Source organism: Ursus maritimus, unplaced genomic scaffold (assembly GCF_017311325.1).
Source record: "Ursus maritimus isolate PB19 unplaced genomic scaffold, ASM1731132v1 scaffold_22, whole genome shotgun sequence".
Taxonomy (NCBI): Eukaryota; Metazoa; Chordata; class Mammalia; order Carnivora; family Ursidae; genus Ursus; species Ursus maritimus.
The window spans coordinates 23,763,753-23,783,572 of record NW_024424675.1 but is presented as its reverse complement, the minus strand read 5'-3'; the positions used below and the strand labels follow the sequence as shown (position 1 = coordinate 23,783,572).

At 46.9% G+C, this 19,820-nt stretch overlaps 1 protein-coding gene across 4 annotated transcripts in view; it reads right to left on the bottom strand.

The window, feature by feature from the left end:
• Positions 1 to 748: 748 nt before the first annotated feature.
• Positions 749 to 19,820, bottom strand: part of ZNF341 (zinc finger protein 341) — a 42,528-nt gene continuing 23,456 nt past the window's right edge. For all 4 annotated transcript variants that reach the window (XM_040638181.1, XM_040638180.1, XM_040638179.1 and 1 more), the window contains 6 exons: positions 17,240 to 17,448; positions 10,717 to 10,813; positions 8,675 to 8,807; positions 5,376 to 5,487; positions 5,048 to 5,118; positions 749 to 3,237 (listed from right to left, as the gene is read on the bottom strand). In XM_040638181.1, the coding sequence (XP_040494115.1) occupies positions 2,708 to 3,237; positions 5,048 to 5,118; positions 5,376 to 5,487; positions 8,675 to 8,807; positions 10,717 to 10,813; positions 17,240 to 17,448 (1,152 nt within the window). In that variant the 3' untranslated portion in view covers positions 749 to 2,707. The remainder of the gene's footprint in view (positions 3,238 to 5,047; positions 5,119 to 5,375; positions 5,488 to 8,674; positions 8,808 to 10,716; positions 10,814 to 17,239; positions 17,449 to 19,820) is intronic.

Below are 19,820 nucleotides of genomic sequence, written 5' to 3'. Positions count from 1 at the left end.
TTTGTCTTGTTTTTTTTTTTATAGTGAAAGCTAAACAAAGTCTGTCTACAGGCTGCATTCAACCCATGGGCTGCCAGTTTGTGATTTCTGCTTTACCTGAATTCTCTCTGAATTGTGATAACCTTATTGGGTAGGTACTATTATTCACCCTGGTTTGACATATGAGGACGCTGAAGTTCAGAGAGGTGAAGTGACTTGACACAGCCACATACCTGGGAAGGGACAGAGCCAGGATTCAAACCTAGCTCTGTTCGATGTCAAAATCTGTGGGACCCTGGATGCTCAGGACAGCCCTTCTTTACACTTCATCCTCTCCAGCATCTTGGGGGACCTCTGGGGTCCTGGAGCAGCTCTATCGTCAACTTTGAGTGACCCTTGACCAAGGGCCTTCCCCTTTCTGGGCCTGAAGCTTCCCATCTGTCAACCTAGGAGGGATATAGTTATAGGAACCCCAGTATGGTCCCAGCTTCCTCCTCTACAGTCCCACTATATATCTATCAAATATTAGGCCTTGATATGTCCCTTGTTCTGTGGCCTGGCTCTACCGCTTACTGCTGTGTGATTTGGGGCTGCTTAACCTCACCGTGCCTTTTGCCTCATCTCAGCTATAAGATGGAATTAAAAGTAGCACCTACCTCCAAGTGCTTAGGACATGCCAGGCATGGCATAAGTGCCTAGTAAACATGAGTCCTCATGATTATTGATAAATGTACATGCATGTGTACATGGTCAGGAAGAGGCAAAAATATAACTTAAGTAGTTTTATTAGGATGGAGATGTGATTTTTAACATTTTCTTTAATGTCACAATTTTTAAAAATGTTTAATGACTCCTCCATTTTGTAGAGAATAAAGTCCAAATTCCTTAACCCAACATCCAGGGACATCTCTGATTCAACATCAACTTATATTTCAATACAGCAAAGTGGCTAACAGCGCATAGAGGCAGGCCACCCCGGCCTGAACCCCAGCTCTGTGACTTACTGGCTGTGTGAGCTTGGGCAAGGAGCCCTGCCTCTCTGCGCCTGTTTCCTCATCTGTAAAATAAGGAAATTAACAATTCTCACCTGATGGGGCTGAGGTGATATGTGCAGTGTCCATCATGTGGAAGCTTAAAACATATTAGTGATTATTATGATCTAACCACTACCCCCAAACCTCTGGTCATCCTGGTCCATTCACCAGCCCCAGAACTGTCATACCTTGAAGGCTTTGCTCATGGCTTGTTCTCCCTGGCATGCCTTTCCCTATTTATCCAACCATCAAAATATTCTGCGTGAAGGACCAACTCAAATGTGACCTCCTCTGAAGAGACTTTCCATCCTCACCAGCCCCCCTCTGGCCTTGAAGGCTGGGTGCCCTTGAAGCTCTTACTACCTCAGCTGTGTACCACTTCCTCATTGGTCCTTCCTCCTGCATCATACCCTTCCTGAGGGGAAGTTGGGCTTGCTTTGAGTGCCAGCCGAGAGCCCCAGCACAGATATCTGAGGGACATACCGGCCTTCAAGGAATCTCATCAGACTGAGTCCAACAGCTCTGCTGCATCCTTTCCTCCCCCTTCTTGAGCCTTAGTTTCCTCTTATCACTGAGGCAGTGTGGAAGTGAATAGAAATGAGGAAACACTGTCAAGGCCCCTTTTCTCTTCCCTGCCTCCCAATAAGCCTGGTTTGCTTCTCCTCTGGACTAGCTGGGGAGTGGGGACAGAGTGCTGGCAGTGGGGGCAACTACGGATTCTAGAAGCCTGATCAGAGTTTCTGATGCCAAAGGGTTTTGGGCAAGGCCCAGGATCCTGCATTTTCAAGAGTATAAACCCCTTCCATGGCCATGTTCTGAAATATGAGAGCATCAAACCTCTTCATGGCTAATGGGGGAGCACAGCTGTGTGCAAGGGGCCATGGGACCTCTCAGCCCCTCCATACTTTGGAGGAGGAGAGGGAGTGCTGCCACCTAGGGGAAAAGAAAGAAACTGCCAAGGCTCGAGCCTGAGCCATTGGACACACATTTTGATAAAAACATTTATTGAGCACTTTCCAAGTGCCAAGCACTATGCCAAGTCCTTTGCACATTTCATCATACTGGATCCCCATGGGTCGAAATGTTATAAGCCCCATTGTACAGATGAGATACACAGGGCTCAGAGAGGTCAAGTGACATATCCAAGGTCACACAGCAAGTGAGTAGCAGTGCTTAGATTTAAAGCCAAATCTGGCTGATAGCTGCACTCTAACCATGACATTTGAGTGCTGCCTAAATGCCCACACCAGAGTCATCTGCGGATACCATGTGGAACCATATATGAAAAGGTCCAGCAGATAAGGGCTCTAACCATTTCAGGCCTCCAGAGCAGCTTGACCAGAGGCCACACCAAGAGAGCCCGGAGCACGGGTGGGCAGAACCACCCTGTCTTCTCTCTTAGGTGGGCTGGGCTGCTGGCCACCCTGGGCTGCTGGCTTGGCCAGCTCTCTTATCTCCAATGCCCCTACCTCGAAGCTGTAGGCCGCCCTGCCTCACATTCCAGAATGCTGCAGGGCTAGCCAGAAGAACAGGAGCCACGGCAGGCTGGCCACAGGCCAGGGTTCATAAATGACACTCCAGAAGGATTTTGGCCAATGGCTCACTTCCATTGGGAAGGATCTCTCGTCGGCGCCTGAGGCCTGGACCCACAGGTGAGCATCAGGCCAGGCTCTGGGAGCAACACCACAGGTCCGTCACTCTGAGGCCTGGATGTAGACGGGCACAGCAAGCATGGCACATGGGCCCTCGGCCCCAGCCTGCAGCTCTGCCAGCGCCAGGTTGGAGCCCAGGCTCTCTGCATGCCCGGGCACTACCAGCTCCGGTTCACCCCCCACTGTGCCACCTACTACAATGGAGAGCACTGCATCTGGCTCTGAGAAGGGTGGCTTGCCTGGGGCAGCCTCAGGCACCGGCCCAGCCCCGGTGTCCTTCAGCTCCTCCAGACCCAGGGGGTCGGGCAGGGGGGTCCCCACCTTGCGCCCGCCACTGCTGCCGCTGCGGGGCGCTGCCCTCCTCCGGGAGGGCCGCCGGGCTTGCAGGTCCTTATCCTTTTGGGGGCCAAGGCGGCAGCGGTGGTCCTTGAGGTATTTGTGTCGGGAGAAGCCCTTGGCACAGCCGGCGCAGCGGAACTTGTAGTTGCCTGTGTGGGCACGCTGGTGCTCCGCCAGGTGGGCACGGCGGCTGAAGGACTTGCTGCACAGGGCGCACTTGTGGAGCTTCATGCCTGGAACGAGGGGAAGTCCGTGAGAGGTGCCCGAGCCCTTACTCTGCAACTGTGCCTCTGCGCTCGGAATAAAACCCAGTCTCTCGGCTTGGCCTCTGAGCATGTGTGCGAACTGGGCTCTGCTCCTGCCAGTCTCATCTCCCACCTTCTCCCAGCTACTCACTTCCAGCCAGGCACACATGCTCTCCTCAGGCCACCAAGCTGGCTTCTGCCTCCGGGCCTTTGCACTTGCTGTTTCCCCTCTGCCTAGAAGAGCCTGCTCAGCCCCAAAACCTTGGTTTACTTACCCAGGTCACTATCATCTCTCTCCTCTCTGGTCTATCCGCCTCACCCTCGCCCCCTCAGACCATCCCTACAGGGTAGCCAGAGATGGCTTCATGAAATACACAAACGATCCTAACATTCTCTGCCCTGAACCCTCTGGCGATTCCCCAAGTTTCCCACAAAGCCCTGGGCAGTCTGACCAACCCCTTCACCTCTCAGCCCCATTCCCTCCTTCCCCTTACTTGCTCTATGAGCTCCATGCTTCCCACTCACCTTTCCTTGTCTTAAACACCCCCCGCCCTCAGTCTCTTCCCTGCCTTTGCACTTGCTCCCTCCTTCTGGAAGCTATTTCCTGGCTCTTCTTATCCCTCAGGACAGGTCTCACCTTACATCCTCCACAAGGCCCTCCTGTCACCTACCTCATATCTTTCTCTGCCCCATCACTCTGTTTATTCCTGTCTTTGTACTCTGCATACTTCGCTGTAACATACTTACTTGTTTGTTGTTCATTTTCAATCTCTGCCACTAAATGCTAAGCTTCCCCAGGAAGGCAGGGTGGGGCTCTGCCCGTCTGATTCCCCCACGTCACCCCCAGAGTCTGACATGTGATAGGTTCTCAATAGTCACCCTGAATGAATCACTGGTGCTTCCATGTCTACCATGAAGTCAACTCCAGCCCACACGCAGCCTGAGCCACGCTCCCCTCACCCTCCCTGGGATGAAGGCTCAGAGAGGGGCAGTGACTTGCATGAGGCAGCGCAGCAGGACAGCGGCCCTGCTAAGAATCAAACTCGGCCCTCTGTCTTCAAGTCCTCAACTCTACTCTCCCAGTTTTCAAACTTTCTTTAGTCACTGAATCCTTTCTGTTAACCAAGGGCAATTTTCCCCTCCAGGAGACTTTTGGTTTGTCCTCTGGAGACATCTGTGGTTGTCCTAATTGTGGGGAAGATGCCACTGACACCTAGAGGGTAGAGGCCAGACATATTGCTAAACATCCTACAATGCACAGGGCGGACCCATGACAAAGCATCAGCTACTGCAAAATATCCAGAGTGCCAAGAAACCACGTTCTAGACCAAATGGTATGTGGAAAGCCAGCCAAGCTGCTCTGGGGACAGAGCAGCACCCAAGGAAGCCCCATAGAGCCCTTGGGAAACTACGGAGTGGGGTGGAGACCCTTGCTTCACACACCAGCTGCCCTGTGCTGCTGAGCGTACCAAGGAAACTTCCTGGCCATGTCTTGGACCCAGTTGGAATCTGATTTCCCTCCATGACTGACCCACATCTCTATCACACTGGGGACCTCTCTGATTTACAGCTATCTCCTCTCAGATCAGCTTTCCCTTCAGACTGGGGGACTATATCTGACTCACCTTGTAGGACCCTGAGGACCCTAAGGCAGACCTGGCTCATGGCTCACCTGAGCAAAATCTGTTGACTGGAATATATCAGGCAGTGATAATAAGCCTCATGGGATGTATCTGCTCTTTCTAGGGGGCCGGCCCCAGGGACTCAGACCCTCCTGGTAGGTCCAGCATTCACTTACCGGAGTGGGAGAGGATATGAGCCTTCAGCTTGTCTGGCCGGTTGAACTCTTTACTGCAGCCCGTGTGTGTCCTAGAACCCAAAACCACTGGTCAGGGGGAGCTCACCAGACTCGGACTGTCTTGCTGGTCTCCGTGCTAGCCCTGAGCATGAGGGACTCCCTCTCTACCCCAAAGGCCAGGCAAGGAAGCAGGGTGGGGAGTGAGGCAGGTAGGCAAGACCCACGACAGGATAAAAGGAGAGAGGACCTTCAGAACCTCGGCCCTGACAATTTTCTGTCCCACTGCTGGGTAAATGTGCCCCTCCCACTCACGCCAGTCTCTACTCACGAGAAGGGGCATTTATACTTCTTGAATGGCTCATGGATCAACATGTGTCTCTTCAGTTTGTCCTTACGGTTGAACGCAGACTCGCACACTGAGCATTTGTAGGGCTTCTCACCTGTAGGAGGAGACACAGATAGGGGGCGGGGACCGAGAGTCCCATGAGATAGAGTATGAATATGGGGTACAATAGATAGCAGCCCCTCTAGGGAAGTGGCCTGGAAGAAAACAGCCTCTCCCATTCCTCATTGCTTTTCCAAGGAGAAGAGGGGGCTATTTCAGATAGGGCAGTCATGAAAGGCCTTTCTGATGAGGGAAGAGGTGAGACCCGAGGGGGTAGGGGAGTGAGCCATGATGGAAATTGGAGTCAGGGTCCCAGGAAGAAGGAAAGGTGGGAGTGTGTGGTATGTCTGAAGAGCAGTGGGGAGGCCAGTGTGGCTGGAACAGAGTGGAGAAGGGAGAATGAGGCAGAAGGGGAGGTCAGTGAGATAGCCGAGATAGCCGGGCCCAATAGGAAGGGCCTGGAAGGCCTAGGTTTTTACTCTGAGCAAGATGAGAAGCCACCAGAGGGGCCAAGTGGAGCGGGGACAGATCTGACTTATGTGTCGTGGGCTCCCTCTAGCTGCCTGCAGAGAACAGACTGAGGGGGGTGTGAGTGGGGGTGGAGGTGTGGGAAGTGGCCAAGTAGAGACCATGTTAGGAAAGCGGAATCGGCAGCCTTTGCCAGTGGACTGACTGTGGGGAGTGAGGGGAAGGGAGTCAAGGGTGAATCTAAGGTGGGGCTGAGTGACAGGTGAACGGTTGTGGCATTTACTGAAATGGGGTCCACCACAGGAGAGAGGGGAATTATACCTTATCTAATGGAATTGTTGCCACAAACTATGAGGTAAGTACTAGATGAGAAAACTGAAGGTCATGGTCTGCACCTAGTGAGCTAAGATGCCAGCCCAGCCGTGTAATGCAGAGTTCACCTGAGTCACCCCACATGGGCTGCAGCGGAGCCTGGTGGGGACCAGGAGGGGGAGAAGAGCAGCTCTCACCTGACAGGGGTCAGGGGTCACAACCTATCCTGTAGAAAAGGGCTGCTACTGGGCTGTTCTGATTTCTTGCCATTATTTCCTCCCTATTCTCCCTCTGGAATGAATAAAGTACTTTTGAAAAATGTCAACCCAGTGATTAAGGAAATTCTGGTCCTTACAGTGGAATGCTCTGCAGTCATTAAAAAGATTAGGGTCCATCTGTGTTTCCTGATCTGGAAAGAGGCTCCTGGTCATACTGCTAGTGGGGAAAGAAAACTGTAGAACAGCTTAAGACAGTCCCCTTTTTGTTAGAAAAAAATACAATCCTCATATTCCGAAACAGCCCTAGCCATAGGTGGTGGTATATTCGCAGAAGATGCAGGGAGAAAGTTGAGGAAGGGTACATACCAAACTGTCAGTAGCAATTAGGGTGTGAAGGGGAACCTTAAAGTTTCACCTTATGTACTTCCATGCTGCTTCCATTTTTAAAATAAGCATGTATTACATTCGCATAAGAATTCTTAAAATTATAAGGAGAGTAATTTGGTAATATCTATCAAAATTACCAAGGCATATACCTTTTTTCTTCTTTTATTATGTTAAAATATACATAAAATTTACCATTTTAACCATTTTTAAGTGTACATTTCAGTGGTGTTAAGTACATTTGCATATTGTGCAATCACCACCACCATCCATCTCCAGAACTTTGGCATCATCCCAAACAGAAACTGAGTACTGTACCGCATAAACATTTGAACCTGGCATTTCCACTGCGCGGAATACACAACCACAGATATACTCCCAAAAGCGTGCCAAGGGGACCCACACAACATTTTGTGTACAAACTAACAGCTGAAAAATAATCTAAGTATTCACCCATAGGAAGTGGCTAAATAAAAGATGGTAAATACAAAGGAATTCCATGCAACTGAGAAAAAGAAGGAACATCTTCAAGATATACTGATGAGTGAAGAAACAAGGTACGTGACAGAGTTATAATATGTGCTCCATTGTGTAAAAGTAAGCACGCGTGTTGTACAGGTATAAACTTAAACCAGAGGACTTACACTAGGGCCACTAACGGCAGTTATCTTGAGGGACGGGAATTGGGGGTATTTTTCAAACTGCAAGTCACAACCTGTTGGTGGTTATTTTAACAACTAAAATTCAACAGAATAGAAAATACTGTTTTATGAAATTTCTGTTTCAGTACATGCTCTGTATATAAATGTGTTTCCTGGGTTGTAGTATTTTATATATTTATATATATATATAATTTATTTATTTATTTTAGATCTTATTTATTTATTTGACAGAGAGAGAGAGAAACAGTGATAGAGGGAACACAAGCAGGGGGAGTGGGAGAGGAAGAAGCAGACTCCCCTGCTGAGCAGGGAGCCCGATGAAGAGCTTGATCCCAGGACCCTGGGATCATGACCTGAGCTGAAGGCAGACGCTCAATAACTGAGCCATATAAGCACCCCATAAAATATATTTTTTGCCATAGGTCATAGTAAAAAGAAAAAAGAAAAAAAAATTTGGATTATGCATTTGAGGTGAGGCGATGGGGTTATTTTCTTTTTTTCATATTTGCTTTTGTAATGTCAAGGATTTACTACTCAGGCTTTGCAACCTTTGGATCCTTTTAAATGAAAAAAAATATTTTTTAACTAATAATCTTTTTTTTTAAGATTTTATTTATTTTATTTATTTAGAGGCAGAGGGAGAAGCAGACTTCCCACTGAGCAGAGAGCCCAACAAGGGGCTCAATCCCAGGACCCTGGGATCGTGACCTGAGCCGAAGGCAGATGCTTAACCGACTGAGCCACTCAGGTGCCCCTTAAGTAATAATTTTTTAAAAATTAAAAGAAAATAAAATGTCAATGTGTCTCAACTGGGGAACCAAGGAGAGGGGGGTTCTGTCCAGGGCTATGTGGGAATTTTGTAGTGACAACAGTACCTCCACCTCTAAGGGCTCAGAATGGTCTGAGTGGGCTGTCAGGGGGCAGAGCCAAGAGTCCCTCCACCAGCCTCCAGAGGTACATCTCTACTCTAGTATTGGTAGGAACTCCTTCTTCCCTTGAAAGGGCAGGTTGGAAGGGGGTCAGAAAGGAGATGGGGAAGGGGATGAACAAAGAGTGGGGAGGAACTGGACGGGGAGGGAGAAGAGGGATGGAGAAAGACAGAGGCAAAGATGAGTGGGGGATGGGGAGGGGAAGAGAGAGGGAGTTGGGGGAGCAGGTGGGGCGCTGGGCAGGAGTTGACGGGGGACAGGGTACCCACCTGAGTGGATGTGAGCATGCAGTTTGAGGTAGTGCTCCCGCCGGAAGAACTTCTTGCACACCTGGCACTTGAACCTGCCACCACTGCCATGGGTGGGCAGATGACGGCGCAGGTAGCGCTCACAAGGAAACACCTGGCAGAAGAGAGGAGCTGGCGTTAGGTCTGACTCACTAGCCCTCACCACCCTCTGAGCTTAAGGGGCCCCTCATTTCCCACACTTATGGAAACAATTTCTTTTCTGCCCACCAGAGATCAGGGCCCAGTGTCAGGCTCAGCCCTTAGAACCTCACGGCTCCCATGACTCACCCATAATGCATGCTCTGAGCTCCTGCCAGGCTGCTTTTCTACCCAGAAGGCCTTTCTCTTTTAGCCTGACAAATTTCCACTTAGCTGTCAAGACCCAACTCAGGTGTCACTGCTTCTGTAAAGCCCTCTCTGACTCTCCAATGCCACACAGGCAACACAAACTCTGCCCTTGAATGTTCCTATATGTTTTATTTATTCATTTATTATTATTTTTTTAAAGTAAACTCTACCCACAATGTGGGGTTTGAACTCATGACCCCGAGATCTACCACCTGAGCCAGGCAGGTGCCCCTGTTCATTTACTTTATTTATTTATTTATTTAGTTAGTTAGTTAGTTAGTTAGTTATTTTTAAGATTTTATTTATTTATTTGAGAGAGAGCAGAGCAAGAGTGAGAGAGCACAAGCAGGGCCAGGGGCAGAGGGAGAAGCAGATTCCATATTGAGCAGGGAGCCTGATGCAGGGCTCAATCCCAGGACTCTGGGATTATGACCTGGGCCGAAGGCAGACGCTTAACCATTGAGCCATCCAGGCACCCCTTATCTACGTTTTTAAAGTCACCATCTAACCCAATGAATTATAACCTATAGCTTATATGAGATCTCTACAAGGGCAGAGGAGCTTTCATTCACCAGCACAGGGCCTGGGTCAAATGACTTACGTGCAAAAGAATGAATGACAAAATGAATACATAACGGAAGAGCTGAATGAAAAGGTAACAAAGAGCTAGGAAACATCGAAGCCAACATCTCCTTCCTCTCCAGCCTTAAGAAAGGCATTTGTTCATTTTTTCATTCATTTGTTACAGAGAAGTAGTTAGGTTACAGACCCAACTACTTAGTAGCCCTTACTTGCTACACCTCAGTTTCCCCATCTGTAAAATGGGAAGAGTAATGGTATGCTTCCTAGAGTTAAATGACTCAATTCAGATAAAATGCTCCGACAGCAGCTGGCACATGTTCTTGTTCAATTCATGATATCTTTTATTTGGAACACAAATTCCAAAGCCCTGAATTAGGCTATCTACATAATTAGAAACATCTACCATGAGGCTGAAGTGAAACCAGGGCTGTCCTGGAAAATCTGCCACGTAAGGCTGTGAGAAAATGAGTAGAATAAAGAAACCAGTTAAACACACCAGGGGAATGCAATCAGCAGAATCCAGACTTCGGGAAACTCCACAGGACCGATGGCCCAGTTTCTTCAACAAATAAATTAAAAGGAAAAGAAAAGAAGGAGCACTGGTTGGGGGAACCTATTGATGAACAGAAAGTTTGGTTGTATCAACCAACTGAAGTGTGTGGACCTGATTCAAACAAATAAACTTTACAAAAACTATGATGTTTCTGAGACAATTAGAATTAGAACACAGCCTGGATATCTGATGATATCAAGGCCAGGCTTTAGCGATGGCTTTCAGATTCACTGAAAAGAAGAACCCATAACAAGAAGGATAATAACAGGTCAGGAAGCTGGAGGCAGGCTGTTCAGATGCTGGGCCTGGGCCCAGGAGAGGCCTGACCCCACATTGGTGCAGCCTGGCCTGGCCTGGCCCAGCAGCAGCCTCAGGATGGACACATGTGCTATCTAGTGGCTCAGATGGGCCAGGCAGGGCTCTTACTCTTTAAAGGGGAAGTGTCGTCTATGGAGACAAGCCCAGGAGACAGTGAGGGGTTTGCTCTACCACCTCTCATCCCCTATCGTTGCCCCAGCCGGGAAAGGGCAGTGGTACCCACCTTCTGGCAGTGAGGGCAGGGGAAGTTGTGAGTGGCGGTCTGCAGGTGGTGCTCCAGGGCCTCGGGGGTAGAGTATTTGTTGACACATTTGACACACCTACGTGGGAAGGAGCAGGAGAGGTGACAGAGCAGTGTGAGGAGGCTGGACTGGCCCAGGAACCAGCCATTTTCCTCCCCCAGGGCCAACAATGGGAGGCAAAATTCTATACTTAATTCATTCTTTTCCTTTAAAAAAATGTTTTTTTAAAGTAGGCTCCACACCCAATGTGGGGCTTGAACTCATGACCCTGAGATCAAAAGTCTCATGCTCTACTGACTGAGCCAGGCAGGCTCCCCAGAGGAAGTGTTAAATAAAGGAAAAAAAAGAAAATCAGACCACATCACATCCTTGCTTAAAAGTTCCCATCTTGGCCTACAAGGCTCTAGTGGCTTAACCACGCCTATCTCTCAGACTTCATCTTTCTCCCCAGCTCACCCCACTCTGCTCCAGCCATCTTGGCCTCCTGAGTATACCCTGAACACCCCAAATTCTTTCCTACCTCAAGGCCTTTGCACCTGCTATTGCTGCTACCTTGAACACTCTTCCCCAGGTATTCCCTTGGGCAGCACCTCCTTATCCTTCGGGTCTCACCTCAAATGTCACCTCCTCAGAGGTGTCTTCCTTGAGCACCCTGTCTCAAGTTGTCCCCTATGGCCCGCCCAGTTTTGTTTTTTTCTTTTTTTCTTTTTTTTTTAAGATTTTATTTATTTGACAGAGATAGAGACAGCCAGCCAGAGAGGGAACACAAGCAGGGGGAGTGGGAGAGAAAGAAGCAGGCTCATATCAGAGGAGCCTGATGTGGGGCTCGATCCCACAACGCCGGGATCACGCCCTGAGCCAAAGGCAGATGCTTAACCGCTGTGCCACCCAGGCACCCCAAGTTTTGTTTTTTTCTTAGCACTTGTTATCTATAATTATTATTTATTTATTTGCTTACTTGATTTGATCTGTCTCTTTCACCAGCAATTGGGCTCTGGAGGCAGGGACCACATCTGTCCTGTTCATAACCTGATTCGAGCACCAGTGACAATCTGTTATGCAAAAGAGTCAGACAGACAGGGATCCAGGCCTGGCCCCTTCTTGTTTCTGACCCTCAGTTTCCTCATCCACAAAATGGGGTAGGAATCCCAAATTGATGTGCCCCTTGTTCATTCTTAAGATGATCACATGAGTAAAAGGACACAAGTGTGTCAAACCACAAATCACAACACATCATAAATGCAGTCTCCATGCTTAACATCACTGGCTGACAAGCCTTCAAAACAGCAGTTTCAGGTCGTAAGCCACTCTGAAGAAAAGACCCCTCCAGTCTCCTGACCATAAAAACACCTGCCAAGCAAATGGACCCATTTATGATGATGTTCCAGTGAGGAATGCCACAGGTAGGTGGGCAATTCATGCCAAAAATAGAAACATAGGACCTGACATCTGTACATGGGCCACCATGGGAAACCCACAGGCAGCCTGCACCTGCCCAGGGGACTCCTGTAGACCACACTCTGAAAACCACAGGCTAAATGCCTCCAGATGGCAAGAAAGAAAGAGCAGGTCAGGTGGGAGCAGAGCTGCCGGGGGCACAGAGACTGCGCAAGCTGGTGAGGTAGGAGGGGGCAAGAACTCCACAGGCCTCAGCAGTGAGGAGACAGAGATTTCTGTGGGAGGTAGTTTAGCAAGAACCATTAAAACGAAAACTTTCCTGCCAGAAATGCCATCGTAACTAAGTCACCCAAGGTAACATCCTCAGCACGGGGGCAAACCAATGTCATGTACCTGCTGATATGACGTGCTGAGGACAGAGCGTTACTTGATGATATTTCCTGCCCAGAGTGCCAACCCAGCATCTAACCTGAGGTCGAAGCAGACAAACCCAAACTGAGGACATTTTACAAAATAACCAGCCTATACTTTTCAAAAATACCACGGTCATGAAAGACAGAGACCGAATGAGCAGCTGTTCCAGCTTAAAGGAGAATAAAGAGACACAATGTAATGCAACGTGTGATCCTGGCTTGGATCCCAGGCCAGAAAAAACATTTACTTTGGCTATAAAGGATGTTATTGAAACAATCGGAAATTTCTGAATAAGGTCTGTAGATTAGGAAACAGAACTGTATTGATTTAACTTTCTTTTTTTTCTTTTTGTTTATTTAAATTCAATTAGGCAACATATAGTACATCATTAGTTTCAGATGTAGCGTTCAGTAATTTATCAGTTGTGTATAACATGATTTAACTCTTTTTTTTTTTTTAGAGATTTTATTTATTGAGAGAGAGATAGCGAGAGACAGAGCACGAGTAGGGGAGAGGGAGAAGCAGGCTCCCTGCTGGGCAAAGACTCCGATGTGGGACTTGATCCCAGGACCCTGGGATCATGACCTGAGCCGAAGGCAGATGCTTAACCGACTGAGCCACCTATAACTTCCTGATTTTGATAACTACACAGCGCTTCTGCCAGAGGTTGTCCTTATTTCCAGAAAACATACACTAAAGACAGAGGGTAGAAGAGCATCATGTCAGCAAATTATCCTCAAATAGCTCAGAATATAATAAAACAAATGTGGTGAAAAGTCAACATTTGGGAAATCTGGGTGAAGGCTATATATGGGAATCCTTTGTACTACTCTTAATGTTTTTTCTAGAAGTCTGAAATTACCTCAAAATAAGTTCCTGAAAGTGACTGCGGTATGAGGAAGGGGCTCGGGGTAGACGGGGAATTCCTTTTCACTCATGCCCTTTTTTTAGTAATTAAATATTGTACTATATGCACATAATTATTCTTTAAGTAATCAATCTTCTTAAAAGCCTTCATTGATTTTAAAAAAATTTTTATGTTTATTATTACTTTTTTTTTTTTTAATAATCTCTACACCCAATGTGGGGCTTGAACTCACAACCCTGAGATAAGAGTCGCACGCTCTTGACTGAGCCAGCCAGGTGCCCCTCCCTCATTGATCTCTAACCTGCAAAATCACTTCCAGGAACTTATTTATAAGTGAGCAAAGATGTATGCCCAAAGCTGTTCTCTGTAGTGTTGTACGTAATAATGACAAACTGGAAATGACCCGACTATCCTGCAATCAAGGACCAGTTACATAACTTTGGCATGTACAATGGAATAGTAAACGGCCGTTAAAAGGCTGGGGCAGGTATGTTTGTGCTGAGATGCAAAGATGTCCATATTACGGTTGTAAGTGATAACGCACACCACGTGTACAGAGTGATCCCATTAAGTTTCAGTCAGTTTGTTGGAAGTTGTGGGACAGGGAGATGACATGATCAATTTTCACCAAAGCCAGTAACTGTGTTTGGGAGGACCTGACTCCAGTGCAGCCTGTGGTAGTTATATCCATAAACATGCTTATTACAGACAGAGACCAAATAACACATACCAAGAGGTTAACAGGGATTATTTTTGCTTGGCAGCGTTTTGGGGTTTGTGCGATTTAAAAAAAAATCTTTTCCTTGGGGCACCTGGGTGGCTCAGTCGGTCAAGCGTCTGCCTTTGGCTCAGGTCATGATCCCAACCCCGAATCGGGCTCCCTACTTAGCTGGGAGTCTGTTCCTCCCTCTCCCTCTGCACCCCCCACCATTCGTGCTCTCTCTCGCTCACTCTCTCTTTCAAATAAAATCTTAAAAAATATTTTTCTCTGCATTTGAACATAACTTTTGCAATTAGGAAAAAAATCAATAAATCTTATTTTTAAAAGGAAAAAGTAAATATATAGCATATATAGAGTGGCATGCATAAAATTCACTTGAAGGGTTTGGGGTTTGGGGAGGCACCATAGATAGGCCAAAGCAACGTGGCCCAAAGGGAGCAGAGCAGGTAGACCAATGCGGCCTGGACACCTGAAAATAGGATGAAGCCCTATACCTGCTCAAACATTACTGCGAGAGAGAAATAAATTCTCATTTTATTTATGCCACTATTATTTGGAGCCTCCATTGCATGCAGCCAAACCTATATCTAAATTGTACAAATAATAACTCCAGCAATAACACTTATTGAGCACCTACGATGTTCCAGGTATCATGTCCAAGAGCCGCATAGTTGTCTTACCTGATCCTCATAAATAATCCAATACAGTAGGCATTATAATTATCCCCATTTCAAAGATGCAGACACTGAGGCTCAGAGTAACCAAATATCTTGCCAAGGTCATCTCCTGGGCTTGTAGTCAAGCTGGGATTTGAGCACAGGCAGGTGGATCCTTATCATTACCCAAGACACCATCCCACCCTTGAGTCACCCAGATGATGGCCTGCCTCCTCGGGCCTTACTTTTGGGCCAAGAAGATCCAATGGCTACAAAGGGTTACTGGCACCGTAACCCTCACACGAGAACCTAGGAGAAGAGATTGACTGTAGACACAGGGCCATCAGCACTGGGCTCAACCCTTAGCCTACAAATTCCAAAAACAGAGCTGTGAGGCTTCCAAGGTTCCAGACAAGAGTTTGAATCTCAGCTCTGTGCTGACACTTACTCTGATGGGCAGGTCACTTCTCCTCTCTGAACCTCAGTGTCCTCATCTTCAAAATGGGGAGAATACCACTGCCATGGACCAAACTGTGTCCCTCCAAAATTCATATGTTGAAGCCTTGACACTCAATGTGATAGTATTTACAGATTTACAGATGGGACCTTTGGTGGGGGTGCGTGTGTGATGAGGTTTAGACGAGATCGTGAGGGTGGGGTCCTCATGATGACAAAGTGCCCTTATAAAAAGAGACCACGTGTCTGTGGCATTTTGTTATAGCTGGAGCTGGCTAATACAACCACCTACCTCCCAGGATTGCAGGGATCAAAGTCCTAAGCCAGAATTTGGCACATAGTAGGTGCTCCCTTCCTTTCACTTGGCATCTCACTCCAGAGAGCCACACAGTCACAGGAACTCACAGATAATCCACAAATCGATAAAGCAAAAGAAAATGCCCCCTGAGTACAAATGGGAATTATCCATCACTAACCAGAAATCTCCACCCCTCGACTGCCCAAAGCTTTGCCTGGTTTTCCTCTCTGGCTCCACTTCCCAATCTCCTCCAGGGCAAGCTGCCCTACACCCATCTAAGTTCCAGTCCCTCTGCCAATTTCTCAAAGCTTCTGTGATTTCTATAGGCTCTTCTTACCCTTACCCTGGCCCTACCTTCTCCTCTAGGCCACATCTAAACATACTTTCCCACTTCCACTCTACACAACGATCATTCTAAAGCACTTGCTATTTCATTTTATATCTACGCTTGCTGTTCCTCCTGCTAGGAATGCACGCTACCCTACCCAGGCTACTTGGCAAACTCCTATTCATCCCTCGAAACCCAGTTCAGATATCACTGCTTCAGGGACACCTTCCCTGCCCTACCTCCTACTGTGGTACTTGTATACCTTATATCTACATATGCATTAGCATTTTATCACAGTCTGTGTAAGCATATTTACACACTTGTCTCCCTAAGAAGCCTGTGCATTCTAAACTCAGGGTCTGTTGTTACTTATCTCTGAGGCCCAGAAGTGTCACCCAGCAGTTACACCTCATTAACAGAGGTTATTAGATAAATCCCTACTGGCACAAGTTTGTACAGAGAGGCAAAACCATTCCAACATGAAAATATTCATTAAGAACTGGGAGAAGGGCCCTGACAAATACCTCTCCTTGCTTATCCCTAAACCCATCCCCACGCGCTACGTGCTAGGCTTTGTGAGGAAGCTGCTCCCAGATGACGCTGGGTGAATGCACAGCAAAATGGCTGCAGGGCAAAATGTGGGATTTCACAGTTAGGAAAGTGATACTGGGCACCTGCAGACAACCCCTCGACTAAGGAGGGTCTGGAAGAGGGACCAGAAAACAACTGAATGAGAGAAACAGTGAGGATGGTCACAGGACTGACAGCTCAGCCAGAGGGATTTGAAGACTCAAGGATTAAAAGCCTGTAACAAAACTGAGGGAGCCTTTCTTCATTTCTGCCAAAGGGATGCTCTTGACAACTACAATGGAAGACTAAAGTGATGTAAAGGGTCGTCAGAAAAAATTACCCCAAATAAACTCTACACTTGGTTCTTTCCTTGTTCATTCTAAGAATCAGCCTATAGCTTCAATTTTACCCTGAATTTTATAGATTATAAAACAAATGAATCTGATTTTTATGATTTTTGCTTTCCACTGTGTGCTTGTTCATTCTGTTTTCATTCTAAGAATCAGTGTACCATTCTGACTGTAACCTAAATTTTGTAGATGATCAGACAAAATAACATTTTCATAATATTTTTAGTTTAGGAAAAAAAATGTTTTCCACTATGAACAACAACAAAAAAATATTGATTTCCCTTTTTTTCAGATTATTTTTTAGGATAAATGTCTACCAAACCGAAGAATGACATAAGGAGGGCCAGCATCTTCTCTCCCAGGTCCTCAGCAGTCAGAAGGAGCAAGGCTGCCGAGCCCGGGGGTCCCTGCGGGGAGAGGAAGGGGGGAGGGGGAGGGCACATACTTGTAGACAGCGCTGTCCTTCTTGGGGCTGTGCTGCGGCAGGAGGCTATGGGAGTACTGGTGCACGCCCAGGTCATACAGCGAGGGGAAGTCCTTGCCACAGAGATGGCAGCGATAGCTCAGCTCCTCCTGGTGGCTCTTGATGTGCTCCAGAAATGTGTCGAGCTTTGGGAATGTCTGCGCACAGCTTTTGACCACACACTTGTAAACCTTGAGGGAAGATACAGACCAGGTGAGGGGAGGCAGACTGTTCCCCTGCTCCCTGGCTCCTGGAGCTCTCTTTTATTGTGGTGAGAGTCCTCTCTTCTCAGCCGGTCACAAGGCCCCATTACCTTTCCCTCACGTGCTGTGTGACCTGGGTATATTCAGGAAAATTACTTCGAGCCTGGAAATACAGTAAAAGGATGACATCGTGCCCTTCCAGCGTTACCCTAGAGTAGTGGCTCTCTGACGTGAGCATCCACGGCAGTGACACAATGCTGAGCACCGCTCCCAGAGCACCTGATTCAGCAGGTGTGCAGGGCCTGAAGGTGTGCGTTCCTAACAAGTGCCCAGGCGACGGATGCTAAGGCCACTGCTCTGGGGACCTCGCTCTGAGAACTGCGATCTAACAAACCTGCCCAGGCTCATCTCACTCTCTGGGCGATGTGCCTTGTTTTGACTATTTACTATTGATTAGGATCCAGACTCCAGAATTAAATATTAATTTGCAGAAAACAGATCCAATATACATGATTTTTGTCAGGTAGAAAAGATATCCCCAAAGGTCACAGGTTTTATTGCCCTGCAGGATATTAACCAGATTTGTATCTACCTTAACAATCTTATTTGAATGTTCCCTTCTTTCACTGACATAATTACATATAGGTATAAATACCAGTATCTTAGATCCTCTTTTGAACTGGCTTTGTCATCCTTCTAGTTTCCTTATTAATGAGTTATATAAAATTCTGGCTTATGTTCACTATGTTATTTATTTATTTATTTTTATTTTTTAAAGATTTTATTTATTTATTCGACAGAGATAGAGACAGCCAGCGAGAGAGGGAACACAAGCAGGGGGAGTGGGAGAGAAAGAAGCAGGCTCATAGCGGAAGAGCCTGATGTGGGGCTCGATCCCGTAACGCCGGGATCACGCCCTGAGCCGAAGGCAGACGCTTAACCGCTGTGCCACCCAGGCGCCCCACCACTATGTTATTTATATGAGAATTAGGTTTTTAAATTTTGAAAAGTATACTTTGACAAGCATACTCCTGATTGCCTGTACAATTCCACTTGCTCCTTCTTCCTAACAAAGTGAACCCTGATTTGTTCAGGGTGGCAACATGTACAGTTAAAACACTTGATCTCCCTGGCTCCCTTGCATCTAGTGTCAACCATGTGGCTCCTTTTTAGCCAGTGATATGCAGGCAGTAGTCTGGAGGGAAGGCATTACTTCCAGAACACAAAAGGCATAAGCTTCCCAGGAGAAATCCCCTCTGCTTTTCTCATTTGTCCTGACTGGAAAACAGATGTGATGGCTGGAAATATAGCAGCCATTATGCAATCTTGAGGATGGAAGTCACATGCTGAGGAGGCAGGGCCACAAACCAGAAGAAGCCTGAGTCAACAATGACATATCTGACCTATACAAGCTCAACACTGCTTACTTACAAACTTCTTCTGACATAAGGGAAGTAAAACCCTAACTAGTAAGCTAGTTGTCTATTATTTGCAGAGTAATAATGAATTCCTAGCTATTAGAGCATAGTGGCTCTGACTCATGAGAGATCTACAGTGGACTTCTAGGAAAGGTTTTTTTTTCCTAGAAACACAGAGAAGATAGCCCGTTTTTGCTCTGTCTGGACTACTGCCTGGAAAGAGTGACTACCATCCCAAGACCACGGGTAAGCCGTCAGTACTAAACAACGTCATACCCTGAGGGGGCAGAGACAAAAGCTAAAAGACACAGGGTCCTTGATATTGGGTTGAGTCAACTGACTGTCTCAGACCTTGAGCTGCCCAATCTTGGGTTTTCTTATTATGTGCAATGACAAACCTCTTGTTTAAGCAGCCTGAATCAAAGTTTTCTGTTATTTTCCCCAAGGGTATCGTAACTTAATTCCATCAACTCCCCTGCTGGGAATCTAGGGTAAGGGAAAAGTCAGAGATGTGGATGAAGATTTGATTATAGGGATGCTCACCATGGTTTTGCCTACAACGCAAAACACAGTTCATATCCTACATGTTAAAACAACGGGATTTTTTTAAATGTAGCTGTTAAAAATTACATTTTTTTTTAAAACAGTGACATGAGAAAATTCTCAGAATATAAAATTAGGTTAAAAAATAGAAAGCACAAATCTCAAGAGAATTTATGCTTATTAGAAAAAAACCCAATCTCAAAAGGCCCCATACGGATGATTTCATTTATACAACGTTCTCAAAATGACAAACTTATAAAGACAGAGAACTGATTAGTGGTTTCCAGAGGCTGAGGATGTTGGGGAAGAGGAGAGCAGGTGTAATAATGAGGGGTAAAACAAGGAAGATCTTCGTGGTGTTGGAATAATTCTGTACTGTGACTGCAGTACAAAACTACA